At 34.7% G+C, this 16,765-nt stretch overlaps 1 protein-coding gene across 3 annotated transcripts in view; it reads right to left on the reverse strand.

Annotated features, from left to right (window-relative positions):
- LOC123270511 (calcitonin gene-related peptide type 1 receptor-like) overlaps window positions 1-16,765 on the reverse strand; it is a 280,947-nt gene that overhangs the window by 203,153 nt on the left and 61,029 nt on the right. For 2 of the 3 annotated variants that reach the window (XM_044736600.1, XM_044736602.1), the window contains exon 3: window positions 2,144-2,243. In XM_044736600.1, coding sequence (XP_044592535.1) covers window positions 2,144-2,243 — 100 coding nt within the window. Of the gene's footprint in view, window positions 1-2,143; window positions 2,244-2,876; window positions 2,922-16,765 lie in introns of all 3 variants that reach the window. The other variant, XM_044736601.1, reaches the window with a different exon arrangement.

Raw genomic sequence — 16,765 nt, forward strand, 5'->3', positions numbered from 1 at the left:
AAAAATTACAAGTGCAAATTTTTTTCAAAAATATGTTTTATCGTTGATCTGTCATAAAAATTTAAAAAATTGACAGATGTCTGCTAACTTCAGCATCATAATTATTAATGTCTATTATAGTTAACTATTCCAATACATATTTGTCTAAGCATATATATATATATACATATATATTTTTTTTTTTTATTTTATTTATTTCTATAAAAATTAAACAAATACATTTGTAAACTGAGTTAATTTTCATTATTTATTTTTTACAAATCACGTCGAGAAATAACAGTGGCGACCGTAGCGGTACCAGGCGTAATTTACTTAAAGTGAGATTTGTTAATAGTTAACAAATCATTATTTAAATGAAATAAATGAGTCGATTCAGTTAAATAAACCAAAACGAAGTTGTATTTGATTCAAAGTAATATATATTTGAAGAGAAGAAATTTGTACACATTAAATATATATTTTTAATTTATTTCAAATAAATTTGCGCATTTGAGTTAAACAAATTGTTTTCTCAGTGTATACTATGAGAAGAAGGGAAAGGTCTCACACTTGGAGAATTTACCATTTGAAACATTAAAAATTCTACTCTTAAGATATATATTTTACCAGTCCAAGCAAATCAATAATTGTAGTTTGATTTTTAGCGTTGCGTTTAAAATTTACCATTTTACTTTGTAAATATTGACGTTGCATGTATAGACATTTAGTAACTGTAGTTTATATTTTTTACGGTGACATGACAAAATCTCCCCGACAAAATCTCCTCTATAAAATCTAATTTTAAATTATAATATCATCCCTGATAATTGTGATGGTCTATTTCGTATAAATATACACAAAAACCATGAGAAAAGGGAACAACGAGATTTTGAAGCGTATTTTGTCGGGGAGATTTTGTCGTGGAACCGTAAAAAAATATCATGCGATCATTTTTTAGGTACGAAATGATAAATATCAAAATCAAAATTCTTAATTATTATACTTTAACATTTCCGGCTTTTACATAGCGAATATTACTGTTTGAAATAGTATTTTCTTCCATGTAAATAATAAATTGTAGCATTTAAATGATAAATATTACAAAGTGATTATTAAAATCACGATTTTACTGTTTAAAATGGTAGTTTTTTCCAGTTGATCATTACTTATTATAAATCGACTGTTATTTTTTACAGTTTACTTTTTCCACTTTAAACAGCCAGATTTCGTTCAAACTTTGTAGATTTATCGAGGATCGATGATAATACACTAATTTGATAAGATTATTCCATTATTCAATTTGTAAAATTAGATTTTTGTTAATTTATATAAATTTTATCCATAGTCAATAGACAGGAATTGATGTTAATTTTAATTTCCAATCATTAACTTTAACTGATTTATCTAATATTAACAAATTTTCGAATATCAAAGAGAATTTTAATTCAACAAAACAAATAATAGTTAAAAAAAAAAAAAAAAAAAACTAAAAAAACACACTTTTATAAATAAACCAAACGAAAAAGTAAAAAATAAATAATAGTATAAAAAAACTAAAAAACACGCTTTTCATAGAAAACTAAACTAAAAAATAGAAAATAAATTTTAATAATAGTATAAATAAGAAAAAAATGTTTTATTTTAAAAAAAGCGTGGGGTGCTTTTTAAAGTATTATCGAAATGATAATCTTTCTTCTCATATCTGTCAATGGAATATTTATAACTATTGACACCCTGCCCCCCACGCTTTCTTTACAATAAAACATTTTTTTCTTATTTACACTATTATTCATTTATATTTATTAAAATTTATTTTCTATTCTTTAGTTTAGTTTTCTATAAGAAGTGTGTTTTTTAGTTTTTTTAAACTATTATTTATTCCTATTTTAAATATTTAGCTCACAATATTAATTTCAATTCTCTGCAAATAACTTATCTATATAAATTATTTTCAATATTCCCGGCAAAGAATTGAAATTAAAATAGCAGATAAAATATCAAAGATACAAAAAAATGATAAGAGATCTTTTTTGTTTATCTAATATTTTACTCACAATCTTGATTTGCGCCTAAAATACATCTCAGAATAAGTTAAAGTTGTAATTTTTTATTTTTGGTAATTTTTTTTCTTACTTAAAAAAATTAAAATAAACAAAAGACTCACCGGGAAGCAGTCTAGGATGATTAGCAAGTAACTTTTCACACTTTTTTCTCCTGCGCTCAGTGTCTTCCAGTTCAAAAATCGTCGTAGAGTTGATAGGCATCTAAAATAAAAAAAATATAAAAAATCTAAATTGTTTCATGGCCAAAGGCCTCATTATTCACTGTCATTGTTTTTCTTAAATGCGATTTGAATTGATAATTAATTACCGCCTTGAGGAGAACAAAAAACTGCTCGAAATGATATTCTGGTGTTATTGTTATTTTAATTGTAGCGACAATAGGTCACAATTTTAATTGAAACATCAAGAACTCTACAAAAAATTTTGTCCTTAGAAAATTTTTGAACTTTTATAACAAAAACAAATTAATTGTTTAAAAAAAAAATTTCTTAAATATTTTAATAAAATATAATTTATAATCTCCAATTAAAAACTAATTTATTATTTTTATTACTCACTTAATTTTTTTATTATTCAATTATCTTCAGACTTTGGAGATTTTTGTTATTTTAATACTTCAAAGTTCTGATTAATTAATATAAGTAATACATCAAAAAAATTAATTTAATTCATTTTAATTTTTAAATTGATGTTTCATTTTATGTTAAGCTCCAGAAGGAATAATTTTTTTGTTATTATAATTACATACTAAAGGTTGAAAAAATAAAAGTCATTACAGAGATCGAATTGCGTAAAGGACGGAAATAAAAATAAAAATAAAAATAATAAAATTACCGTGGCGTTGTTTTACTGCGTGATAAAAAATGAGGATTAGGAACGCTGAAAAAAAGAAAGGAATAAAAATAAGCAAAGGTGCGATAAATTAATTATAATAAATAATAATAAATAATAAATAATGAATGACAATTTTCGGACTAAATATTTTTAAACATTCAGACTCGATGCGAATCTGATTTTTATACGTTTTAATGATTTATATTTATTTATACGGTATGAAGTATAGTTTAGCACACTGTCAGTCCATAAAAGCCGTATAAATATTCGGGAGTTATAAATGCCTGGATTGAGCAAAAAATTTAGCAAAAATTGTTGACAAATAATAAATATAACTCGCGATATCTATCATCCGTTCATTTACGCTCGAGTTAATACTCATAAACACTATTTGATTGTGATCATTAAAAATAAAATAAATGATAAATTTATAAATTGGATTTATTACGCTTGTTTGGTTTCTAAATAAAAGTCTTTCTGCTTTGAGAAAATATAAAATATTTTTTTTCACCAAAATTTAAAGTTTATCATATTAAAAGTTTATTCATAATATTGACAAGTTAAGAGAAAATATTCTAAGTACTTTACTCTGGAAGTTTAGACGATCATATATTCTATTATTATTAATTATTAATTTCTAAAGAGAAGAGGATCAATATTTATCTTTGGATAATAGATAAATAAGAGAATAGCTTTATTTAATATAGGTAAAAATTATTTCAATCAATTTAACAAGTTCTTGAGCTAAGAATATATATTCTTGAAAATTTTCAAGAACATGAATTCTTGTATCAAGAAAATTTTCTTAATAAAAGTATTTTTAACTTCCCGCTAAGAAAATCGAAGATTTTCAAAAATCGGGAAGTTATTGTTTTTACCCTGTTTTGCAAAAATCGAGTTTTCATCAGATCTCGACATTCGAAGGTCACAGAAAGCTTCCCTGACTATCCCCGAGAGGTTGTCACTATGTCTGTATGTATGTATGTGTGTGTGTGTGTGTGTGTTTTTTTTTTTTTTTTTGTTTTAAGGGGGGGGGGGAATCCTTTTTACGGATTCTAGGCATAGTTGTTTGGCCTGGATATGTGGCGACTTGACGCAGTGTCATACTAAAACTCGACGCTAGCGCCCCTACCCACTAAACCCTAAACCCCTTTTCCTCTTTCCCCTAATCCCTCATGGAAACCGCCGTTAGGCATTACTTCGTGAGGGGAGGATCTAGCTGTTATTTTACCTGTCTTCTAGTTGTTGTCATTTGCTTGTGTGTGTGTGTGTGTGTTTTTTTTTTTTTTTTTTTTGGGGGGGGGGGAATCCTTTTTACGGATTCTAGGCATAGCTGTTGGCCTGGATATGTGGCGACTCGACGCAGCGTCATACTAAAACTCGACGCTGACGCCCCTACCCACTAAACCCTAAACCCCTTTCTCTTCTATCCTCTGATCCCCCATGGTACCGCCGTAAGGCATTTCTTCGCGGGGGGAGGAATAAGCTGCCGCTCTTCTTAGCCTGGTGGCTAAGATGTTATTTCTTCCTTCTAGATTCGGTCTTTCGCTCTTTTCCTCTCAATGGATCGCAACTCGGTAAGCACTTTTGTAGCAAAAATGCTTGTGGAGTTCCAGGCAGCTTCTGACGACAACATTGCCTCTACTATTGACTCTGGTTGGGTTCTCTTCTTCAGAATCTTCTCTAACTCATTGCGCTGTTGGTTGAAACGTGGACACACAAAGAAGACATGCTCCGCATCTTCATTGACCCCTGGACAGGACGGGCACTCTGGGGTATCATCGTGCTTAAAGCGGTGGAGATACTTCCGGTAACATCCGTGTCCTTATAACATCTGCGTTAAATAATAGTTGATCTCACCGTGACTCCAGTTGAACCACACATCAACCCGAGGTATGAGACGGTACGTCCACCGACCCTTATCTGAAGCATTCCACTCTTGTTGCCATCTTGCGATGCTGTGTTGCCGTTCTTCGCTTCTAAGTTCTTCAGGGCTCAGTGTGGTTGACCTTTTTCGTTGATATAGGTTCCGTCTTTCCTCAGCTAGGACTCTGAGAGGCAGAGTACCGGAAATAACACACACTGCTTCCTCTGATATTGTGCGAAAAGCGCTAGCTACTCGTAGGGCACTCAGTCGATATACTGGTCCAACCTTTCTCAATGATTCTTGCGTTTTTAATGCGTCGGCCCAAATGGATATTCCGTAAGTGAGCACCGATGTGACTACTGATGACAGTAATAGCCTCCTGCTCTGCTTTGGGCCTCCGACGTTCGGCATCAGTCGTGCGAGACTGGCCCGCACTACTGACGCTTTGGCACTGACATGCTCCACTTGCTGCTTGAAGTTGAGTCGGGCATCAAGCATCACTCCCAAATATCGGATATAAGGCTGTGATGTGATTTCTTGTTCGCCGATTTTTAGCTTAATGGTCTCTACCACTTTTCTGCTGGTAATAAGCACTGCCTCAGTCTTGTGTTGCGCCAGTTGCAGGTTCACTGCGTCCATCCACCGGTTAACGCGCTCAAAAGTGAGATCGAACATATGGTTTATCTCGTCAAGGTGTTTGACAACAATCACTACGGCTACGTCATCTGCATATGCTACGAGTTTGACGTTTCTTGGCAGAGTTAGTCTTAATAGACCGTCATACATAATATTCCACAGGAGCGGGCCTAGGACTGAACCTTGTGGTACACCTCCAGTAATATCATACTCCCTCGGACCGTTCTTCGTGTCATACTTCAAGACCCTATTTTCAAAGTAGCTTGTTACGATCTTAAGAAGGTATTCTGGTACATTCTTCTCTTGGAGGGCCTGCATGATGCATTCCCAATTGGCGGAGTTGAATGCGTTTCTGATGTCTAGGGTCGCCACCAGGCAATACTCTTTCGTTCCACCCTTCCATCTGGTTCCTGCGATTGCTTCCTTGGCCGTATCAACAACCAGTTTGATTGCGTCCAGGGTTGATCGTCCTTTCCGGAATCCATACTGATTGTCTGCCAGGAGTGGGTCGACTACTGCTTCAATTCTCTGGTGAATTATGCGTTCAAATATCTTACCCGCTGTATCTAGCATGCAAAGTGGGCGGTAAGATAACGGTTCATCCGGTGGTTTCTTCCCTTTAGGTAACAGTACCAATCGTTGCTGTTTCCACTTATGCGGGAAAGTCCCCTCCTTAACGCATGAATTATAAACGTCTAGGAATAATGTTGGAGCTGCCTTTATGATGGTTTTCAAGGCTATATTAGGGATTCCGTCCAATCCCGGCGCTTTATTATTCGCTACACGGTTACAGGCCTCCAGCAGTTCTTCTTCAGTGACAGGTGGAGTGTCATCCAGTTCGCCTGGCGCCAACTGGTAATCGAAGTTGCGTTGCTGTGGGAATAGTGCAGTGACGATTTTCTGGAGAAGTTGAGGACACGTAGGTGATGGCATTTGTTGTTTTTTTAGGTGGGTCATAACCACCTTATAAGGCCTACCCCACACGTCTTTATCCACCTCGTTGATGAGCTCTTTCCAGCATTGTCTCTTACTATCCTTGATGGCTTTGTTCAATGATCGACGGGCTTTTTTGTATTCTGCGACCAGCTCCGCAGAGTTAGGTCGTCGATAGCCACGCTGGGATATTCTTCTTTTCTTTAGACACTCTTTCCGAAGAACACTGATGTGGTCGTTCCACCAGTGCACTGCCGGGCGTTGGCTTATGCTGTGTTTCCGGACCATACTGGCGTCACAGGCCTGGACAACTCTTTTCATCAGGTCCTTGGTCATTTCTTCTGCGGATCCAGTAGTAATCGGTTCACTATTAAGGGCTATTACCAATGTGCTTGAGTCAAAAGGCTTCACTTTCCATCCAATGGTATTGAATGACTTGATTGGTCTTCTTGTATTCCGGTCATGTGATATTTCCCAGAGAATTGCCTTGTGATCACTGGCTGTGTAGATATCCATCACCTTCCAGTCGTATTTCCCACTGATGAGGCTGCTGCTGACGAAAGTGAGATCTACGATAGAGCTTGCTTCTCCTTTAGTATAGGTTGACGTATCACCACTGTTGAGCTGGACTACATCTAGTGTAGAGAAAGCTTCTAGGAGTGCTTTTCCTCGCGCATTTGTCTGCTTGCTGCCCCATTCAACTGCCCAGGAGTTGAAGTCACCGGCAATCGCGACCGGATAATGCTGCTTGGCGTCCTCGGTCAGTTTGTTCAAGAATTCAGTGAATTCAACAATGGATAGGCTAGGTGGTGCATAACAGCTGTAGAAACGGATGCCGTTAACTGTTGCTGCTACAAAGCCGGCATTATCATTGTTAACTACACTCTGGAAGGGATGCTTACCACAAGACCAGATGACAGCCTTGGTGGTGCTGTCAGATTCCCAAGGCTGGGTATTCAGGTATCTGTATGGCTCTGCTATCATTACTAAGTCTAACTCTAGTTCTCTTGCTGTTTGCATAAGCAGATCATGTGCAGCTTCGCAATGGTTTAGGTTTAGCTGCAATATCTTCATGTCTGTTTGTTTGTTATCTTCTGGAGTGCCTCTTTAAATACTGGGCACCTGGATGCGCCGGCATGATGAGCCGAGTTCTCCGCACTTTGATCCGCGCATAATACACATTTCGCTGGGTTTTTGCATTCAGCAATCTTGTGTCCCTCTTGTCCGCACCTAATACATAGCTTAGACCGATCCACATTGCTCTTGCACTGGGATCCAAGATGTCCAAAGTGCCACCACTTGAAACATTGGATTGGTCTCCTCGTAGCTCTGATTCGGCAGTTGGCCCAGCCGATCCGGACTTTACCGCTTCCTGTCAATATCTTCCGCGCTGCAGCTGCTGGTAGTGTCACAACAGCTGTCTGAGTACCTCTGTAGGCCTTATGAATCTTAATTGTCCCTAGTGGTATCTCGCAGGTTTCTCCGATTTCCGTTTGCAAGGCAGCCTGAATATCTTCCTTGGTTGTGGTACCGTCAAGATCTCGGATTTCGACGTCTTCCTGTGGCCCTTTGCAGATTACCTTCGCGTCTTCTTGGAGGATGTCCGCGATGGTCTTCTGTAAGGCTTGGCCTCGGTCAGCGCTCTTCCTCGAAAGCGTAATCAGCAAGCTCCCGGTCCTAGTTCTTTGGATCTTATCCACTGTAGTACGGACCTGTTCGTCAGGGACGTCCTGCTTTATTCGCTTCAGAATTTCAGCATACTTTGCCGTCTCTGCGGGGCGGATGATCAGTGCGTCCGGCCTGATCCGTTTGCGCGGTTCTTTCCGAATAGGCTCTGGCCTGGACTCCTTCGGCGGTTGCTTCTGGAGCTTTTCTACTGCTTGCTCTCTCTTGGACTTCCTTGACTGGACTTTTTGCCATTCATTCACCTCCTTTTTTCCGCCGTTCTGTGTTACCGCGTTTTTCGGGGGACTTGGTTTAAGGTCCTTCTTCTTCTTAGAACGGCTGGTCATTGAGTCTGGGGAATTTCGTTCTTTCCTTTTCCCGGGCCTGATATCAGTTCCAGTTTTCTCTCCGTCTTCGACAACTGACTCGACGTCACCCTCGCCACCTGTGTCCATCTCCTCGACAAACGTGTCGGCTTTTGCTGGTGAAACCGCTGTCACACTCGTCTTCATCACGATATTACCGTCTTGTTGTTGGATCTCCTGCCATTCTTGGTCCAGTTTTTTGAACCTTCTCAGGGCACTGCAGATGTTCGTCGACTTCGACTTGATCTCCTTGTGGACATTTTGCTTGGTTTGGAGAAAGTCCTGCAGTCCACTGACTAGCTTCTCCAGATGTGCCAGCGCATCTGTCCTCTTCATCTTTGCACTAAGTAGCAGTGCGTCTTGCTGGGCATGAGGCCCGTTTTCACTCTTGTTTGTTTCCTGTGCATTACTCATACTTTTTAATTTACCAGCGCATCGTACGGAGTGGAGCGGGTTGCCATAACTAGGAACGGGTGTACCCTCGGAAATAGTACTCCTACCCCAGTTCTCTGAGGCCTAGCCGACACTTAGCCAGTCCCGGAATACACGGACGGACTAGACTCGCTCGGAGCGGTGAAGATTCCGATCTCTAACACTCACTGCGTACTTACTGATCAAGGCCCGAAGTGGCTGGCTCCTGATCCACTGCTGCAACTTACACCTCGGTAGAGCAAGCTCACATCAGCCGTGGCCTGCATCGTCGGAAACTACGATACAGGTTCCGGTCACTCCCAGTGGGTCACAGCAGAGAACGATCGTCTTGTTAGGTCAGTTAGTGCGACCAACCCATTAAAGGGGAGTTTGTCCACGGGAGCGTATTTTGTTTAGTTATTTTGCTTGGCTCCTACCCGCTGTACCTCATCAACTAAGAGATTAAGTGTCATCCAAGGACAGCGAGCGTTCTCCCATCCGCTCGGGGAGACGCGCCCGGTAGCAGTATCTCTTCTGCCCCGAGTGTGTGTGTGTGTGTGTGTGTGTGTGTGTGTGTGTGTGTGTGTGTGTAAACCTCTTATAACTTTTGAACGGATCGGCCGATCGGATCAAAATAGGTGACGATCATAAGAGTATCTTTGCCATTACATTTCGTGAAAATTTGAATCGATTCGGTTCGCTAGATTTTGAGAAATCTCAAAAATAAAATTTTCAAAAATTCGTTTTTTTGGAATAACTTTTAAACGGCTTTACCGATCAATTCCAAAAACTAATCAGCTCTTGAGCTTGAAAAACCACGTCGATTGCCACCACTCCCATCAAAATCGGTTGATTAGTTCGACAGTTTTCGAGAGGTCACAAAAAAAGTGAATTTTTTTAATTTCTCTAAGATTTTCAGCCAGTTTGTGTTCAAAAGTACATCATAGATTCTAAAAAACTTCGTGGAATTTTGCCAACCGCATGAAAATCGATTCATTCATTTAGAAATTATTGCAGTTTGAAAATTCAAAAAATACTGTTTTATTAAACTTCTATCAGACTTTTGAGCTCGAAGAGCTCAAAAGCATACAAAAGCTATTTCTTTGAGCTTGTAGAGCTCAAAATAACACACAAATAGTATTTTTGAGCTCGAAGTGCAATTTCAAGCGTTTAGGTATGGAATTGGCGGAAAGTTGCAGGGTGGCCTTTAGGGTCAACTTTCCAGCTTTTTTTTTCTCAGTGATCTATAAAAAAAATCTGAAAATCAGTTAACCGCATAAGCCAACCCTACACAGAAAAAATGGTTCACTTCAGCCAAGAAAATATTTTACTTTCTAATTATTTTCTTGAGCGAAAAATAAAATTTTTTTGACACAAGAAATTTCACTTATTCCAACAAAATTAATTCTCTTGCTTTAAGAAATACATATCTTGATCCAAGAAAATTTATTTAAGTCAAGAAATCTTCTTGTTTTGAGAAAATTCAGCCTCTTGCTCCAAAAAATTTAGTTCTTGATAGAAGTAAATTTTCTTGTCTTGAGAAAATTTATCTCTTGCTCCAAAAAATTAAATATAAAGATAGAAGTAAATTTTCATTAATATTTTTATTGACTAACATGTCTAATGGGAAGATCAAATAATATTTAATCATTTTTTTTCATTCAATATGTATAATTGCACGCTTAAATAATATAAAATGGGTATCAAATATTCAAGAGAAAAATTTTCTCAAGGTGAGAAAATTTTTTTCTTAGCTGAAGTAGGTGGCGCTGCTTCTCTAAAGTATCTAAAAATCTTGATCAAATATAAAAATTTATTGTATCAAGTATTTATGATAATTTGAATTGAGAAAAAATTACTTCAACCAAGAAAAGAATTTCAAGAAAAATTTTTACTGGCCAACACAACTTCGGTTTTCCTTCAGGCACTCGAAAATTTTCTTGAGCCAAGAATTTTGTTCTCCAGTCAAGAAATTTTTCTTCTTTCTGTGTAAAAATTTCTGCTGGTTGAATTTGATTGAAGCTCCTTGAAATGTCTTTTTTGGCTAATATTTGAGCTTTTCAAGCTCAAAGCACCGTTGTTCACTTGAAGAGCTCAAAATGTATTTATTACACAACTAACTTTTGAATGCGTAGTTTGATTTTCTTTTTTAAAAAAGCATTTAACACCTTTTTTATTGCACAAAAAGAAAATGTATAGGTTTATATTAATTGGTTAAGAAATCTGGAAGATATCTTAAAAAAATACTGAAAAACAAAATCTTGTGAATTTTTAAACAACTATAACTTTTGAATGCGTCGTTCGATTTTCATTTTCGAAAATTCATTCGACGCAGTTTTTTAAGCACAAAAAATATATACATGGTTTTATTATGATTTTTCCGCATGCTTTAAAGTTATTAAAAAAAAAAAACATAAAAATTCAAATTTTTTTTTTAATTCTTTGGAACGGCTAGATGGATTAACTTCTCAAATCTAATCAGATCTAAATTTTGATAAACCCTTTCGAATGAAGTGTTGTAGAATTCAATCAGCTCATTCGTTTTTGAGAAACCGTACGATAAAAATTTATTTACACACACATGGCCGGACACTTCGGCGATAATAGTCAGAATGGCTTCCTAGGACCTCAAAACGTGGCTTTCAAAAATTGTATCGAAATCAATAACTTCCCTTTGGTCGAAAATTTTCAATTTCCTTAACGGGAAGTTAAAATAAATAAAAAACTCTTCTAACAATGCAAGGCCTGCCGTTTTATTACAAGCCTAAAAAATTATTTTCGAAAAACTCGAAGATAAATAGTCGCATAAATTTCGCTGGGTCTAAAAAAAAGAAAATATGTTCCAAGCTAATAGAATCCGAGGGTCGCATTTCATAAATTCTAACGGGAATTTTCCCAGTTACACTCCATTGCCCCTAAAAATAACAAAACAATAAACTATTTTTTTAATTTCCGTCTGCCTAATAAAAGTAATCTTATTTTTTTATTCCCACCCTTCGTTTTTACAATAGCCTCAGCTTAACCTCATTAATCTCAAGATTTATTCGCGCTTTACTATTAATAATTACACCGGATTAAAAAATTATGGCAATAGAGTTATTTCCTTTGTTTGTTTTTCGAATTCTCCTACATCTCTTTCTTCCTCTTCTCTTTCTTCTAATAGACTAACATAAATTAAAAGCGAGTGTTGGTATATAATTCCGCTGAATAATATGTGTGCTTAACAAGTTATGGAGCGATTTAATAGCAATTGTGAGAAATTAGCTTCTACAGACTTGCAAGTGTCGTAATTTTTATTTTTCTATGAATCAACTTGGAAAATATTTTAGTTTTTAATTTTTTAAGATAAAAAATTCTTCAAAGCGAATAAAATATTGAAAACGTTCTAGTTTAAAATTTAAACACGAATAAATTCATCAATTATTCTTTTTGTTGGTGAGCTTTATGTTCTACTAGTTTTTTTATCGATATAAAAAAAAAAAAAAAAAAAAAAAGTTGAGAGTAATAAATTACAATTTTGATCGATAATTTCTTTTTAGTTTTTTCATCTTATGATAACAAGCACTCAGCATGCATGAAGTAGAAGTACTTAAACTTAGCATCTAATTTTCGAGCACTCGACATTGAACAACTTGACTCCCAACAGAAGTTACGGAGGCTTGAAGAGGGTAGTTAAGTTTGAATAAGACTTTGTACTAATATAACGTCTCTTTACTAACGTGAATATTGGCATGGCTCGGTTCCTTCCCCTCTCGGGAGTGTTTTGCCATATGACTTCTATTTCACGGTGGGCAACATCAAAAGTTTAATTTACTTTCGTCACTGAAATATTACCAGTCACAATTAACTTGAGCGTTAAATTAAAAACTGTCGCTAAATTTAGCGCTTGTATATTATTAGAGAACTACATAGAAAGAAAAATTTCTTAAATTTAAGTTTTATCAAATTCTTATAAACAAGTAGGTAACTTTCGATCTAGGAAAATAAAGTGCAGAAAAACTAAAGCTTATTTCGTCACTCAAATAAAATTTACAGAAATTCTATAAGTTATCGCATTCAAAAGTTATGGCACACAGAAAGAAAAATTTCTTGACTGGAGAACAAAATTCTTGGCTCAAGAAAATTTTTGGGTGCCTGAAGGAAGACGGAAGTTGGGTTGGCCGAAATAAAAATTTTTAGATACTTTAGGGAAGCAGCACCACCTACTTCAGCTGAGAAAAAAATTTTCTCACCTTGAGAAAATTTTTCTCTTGAATATTTGATACCCATTTTATATTATTTTAGCGTGCAATTATACATATTGAATGAAAAAAAATGATTCACTATTATTTGATCTTCCCATTTGATATTTTAATCAATAAAAATATTAATGAAAATTTACTTCTATCTTTATATTTAATTTTTTGGAGCAAGAGAGAAATTTTCTCAAGACAAGAAAATTTACTTCTAACAAGAACTAAATTTTTTGGAGCAAGAGACTGAATTTCCCAAAACAAGAAGATTTTCTTGACTTAAATAAATTTTCTTGGTCCAAGATTCGTATTTCTTATAGCAAGGGAATTAATTTTGTTGGAATAAGTGAAATTTCTTGTATCATAAAAAAATTTTTTGCACTCAAGAAAATAATTAAGAAGAAAAATATTTTCTTGGCTCAAGTAAACCTTTTTTCCTGTGTACACTGATAGAAGGATTTGTTAATATTTGAGAAGCCTTACTAACTGTTAATAAATATTTGTTCATAGTTAATAAATGTTTCATAAATTTTTTAGACCCTTGAATAAAAAGTAAATGGAAAAGTCAAACTGAAATTTTTATAATGCCATAACTTCAATAGATGATTCCATTGGATTATTAATTATTTGCAAATAAAAAAATATCAAGAATAAAATGAATAATAAACCAATGTTTGTAATAAATTACAGCATTTTTTTAGCAGTGAAAATAATTGAATCGTTTAGTTAAGAAATCTCATAAGTCATATTTTTTTCGAAATCAATTTTATTGCATTTTTCGGTTCTTTGAATTTCCCCTCACGTATACCAGCACCAAAAAATATTAAATTCGTGTTCAAGGCTTAACCAATCGGTCGATACAAATCTTATTTCGTCAAGAAACCCTATAAATCAGTGACTTATGGAGTTTTTTGATTAAAAATTCAATCTAAAAATTCCAAAAAAGATTCTTTTTGTTTTTTTTTCTAAAAAAAAACTTTTTTTGAGTAGAAAAAAATCAGTTCAATACAAAATACTTATATTTTAATCATTTCTGTAGCATTAGTTTGCTAAAGTTGAATTAAATTATTGTTTTAATGTTTAATTTAATGTGATTTTGCTGACTTCAATTTTAAAACAATTAATTATCAGATAATTAGAAACTAACTTTATTGTTAAATACTTAAATTTTTAAGAGTTTGGCAATATTTTTTTAATGGATTAAAATTAAAAATATGTTGATACCTTGTTGACTCTGATTTCACTGATTTAAATTCTAAAATTAATGATAATCAAATAAAAATACATTATGTTTACTATTAAATACATTAATTTTACTAATTTTCGCAATTTTAGTTTTATAAAGTTAAATTGTGATAAGTTTGAATGTTGTTTTATTGTTGACTCTCAGTTCACTAATTTGAATTTAAAAATAAATGATCATTTATTATTATTTTCATTAATTGTAATTCCAATACATATTTTGAACTTTATTTCATAAATATAATAAATGATTGACAGAGAAAAATTAATAAATTAATGATTTTATTATTATTTTATTCGTTTTAGGGAGAAACCCCATAAGTCAATTGACTGTAAATCATTATTATTAATCGTAGTAGTTAACAATTAAATTTTTTCATGCTCGATTCGTTTTAGGGATGCCAACATTATCTTTTATCTTTGAGTTTTACTTGTATACCGTTATCTGGTTTTTACAAGGCTGATAATCCCCACTCTTTTTAGGGCATCAACAATCTCTCCACTTTATCTCTTTACTATATTGCGGCTGTGGCCCGACTTGTGCTTTCTGTACCGTATTCACCATGAACCTCACCTTCTCAGGCTGTTGGAACAGAATCATGGGGAAACCACAGAGAAAACCCATGATAGTACAGTCGGAGCTGGGCTAAGTCTACAGTGATTGATAAAAAAAACTCTTCTTTATCGACCACTGGAGCATTAGGCTCCTCTCCTAGTGTGCAGAGATCCCTCACGCTAGTCAACGCTGACTAAAGTGGTCACCCATTCAAGTTGTTGCTTAAATGTGTGATCGCCCAAGTCAGACGTGTGCCGCCCGGCTATCTCTGCCACTTCCAGAGGCTGGCAACGTAACGTAACGCACATATTTTTAATTATAATCACTGAAAAATATTGTTGCGTGCTGGGATCGAACCCGGGTCCCACTCTTTCGAAAAGCGAGCACCGAGCCGACCAGGCCATTGCCAGCCTCTGGATGCCAACATTATTATTATTTATCATTGGTTTACGATGTTAATGCAAACTTAATCGAGAAAAACGTTTTTTGCTTCTTCTGAAAAATTTAATATTTTTGACTTATAGAGTTTCTCAAATAAACAATTTAATTAGTGTATCGGATCTTTATTATAAAAAATTGCGCCATTATTTGTTTATTAGTGACCTTAACGAATCCCGGAAAAATTTTAAAGTTATGAAAAATTCATATTATTTTATTTAAATTAATTTTAATAATACTTAATAATAATATTTAATAATATTATTATAAAATAAATATAGAAATAGAAATAATAATAATAATAGTAGTAATAAGTATATAGTTATTTTCGATACGTATGCGCAAAGGTAGGTATTTTGGTAAGCTTGAAGTGACGTCACGAGGCTGAGATTATGAGTGCATTCTCAACAAAACCGAGTACGTTGTTATCGGTCGAGCGAAGCGAGACCAGATAAAACGTACGAGGATTTGTTGAGAATGTATTTATAATCTCAGACGAGTGTCATCACTTCAAGTTTATTACCAAAACGCCAACTTTTGCGGATTTGTATCGAACAAAATTTTTTGTAATAGCAACGGCGAAACTCGGATTTAAGAGGATGCAAATAAAATTTTATTTATTTATGAACTGTCACGCGTAAATAAATGATAAACTAAAATATTAGTAAAATTGTTTACAAGAATCGACTTGTCGCCAAGATTTTTTTTTCGATTTATACTCTCCCTGGCGGACGATTGTAGGAAATAAACGAAACTGAATATCCTATAGTACTTTTTAGCATCCATGCGGAAATGTAGAGACAGATAAAGAGAGAGATGTCACTTATCCTTACGTGTGCGTGAAAAGTAGACTCAACTATAGATGGCCAGATATCCATCATTTTACCCCTCCTAACTATAGCTGGAAAATCCAAGTTTCGCGGTTGGTGTTACAAAAATAATATTTTTTTTTTGTAACAAAAATGGAGCGGTCATTCTGGAGGTGCTTGTTTTTCAAGAAAATTATGGGTGTGATACAATTATTATTATAATTTTTATTTTATAATAATTTTAATGAAATAACATGAATTTTTCATAACTTTAAAATTTTTTTCCGGGTCTATTTTTTCCGATTACCGACTTTGACACCTTAATACCGTTAGCAAAAGATTTTTACTATAAAAAATTAATTAGTTCTGTTTGATTTTGTATTTCGAAGTGTATGGTTTTTAATACAATTTTAATAACAACAATATTATGTATGTGATATTAATGAATCTGGTCCCAGCAAGATTATAAGGAAGTTAAACTGGCGTGGAGTTGTTTTTGATGGTCGTCTGAGGATGACCGCTGGAGGGAGGTTGACTTCCAACCGTGCGAAGCTGGCTTCGGGAGGTGAAAGGGAGTTCGGGAGGAACTCGTGGACTCGGTTTCGAGTAATTGTTTACTCGTTCGCTAGTTCGCTCGTTCGCTAGTTCGCTCGTTCGCTCGTTCGCTCGTTCGCTCGTTCGCTCGTTCGCTCGTCTCAAATATGATCTGCAAATCAAAGTGAACAATGTAGCTTG

This window comes from Cotesia glomerata, linkage group LG8 (genome assembly GCF_020080835.1).
Source record: "Cotesia glomerata isolate CgM1 linkage group LG8, MPM_Cglom_v2.3, whole genome shotgun sequence".
Lineage (NCBI taxonomy): Eukaryota > Metazoa > Arthropoda > Insecta > Hymenoptera > Braconidae > Cotesia > Cotesia glomerata.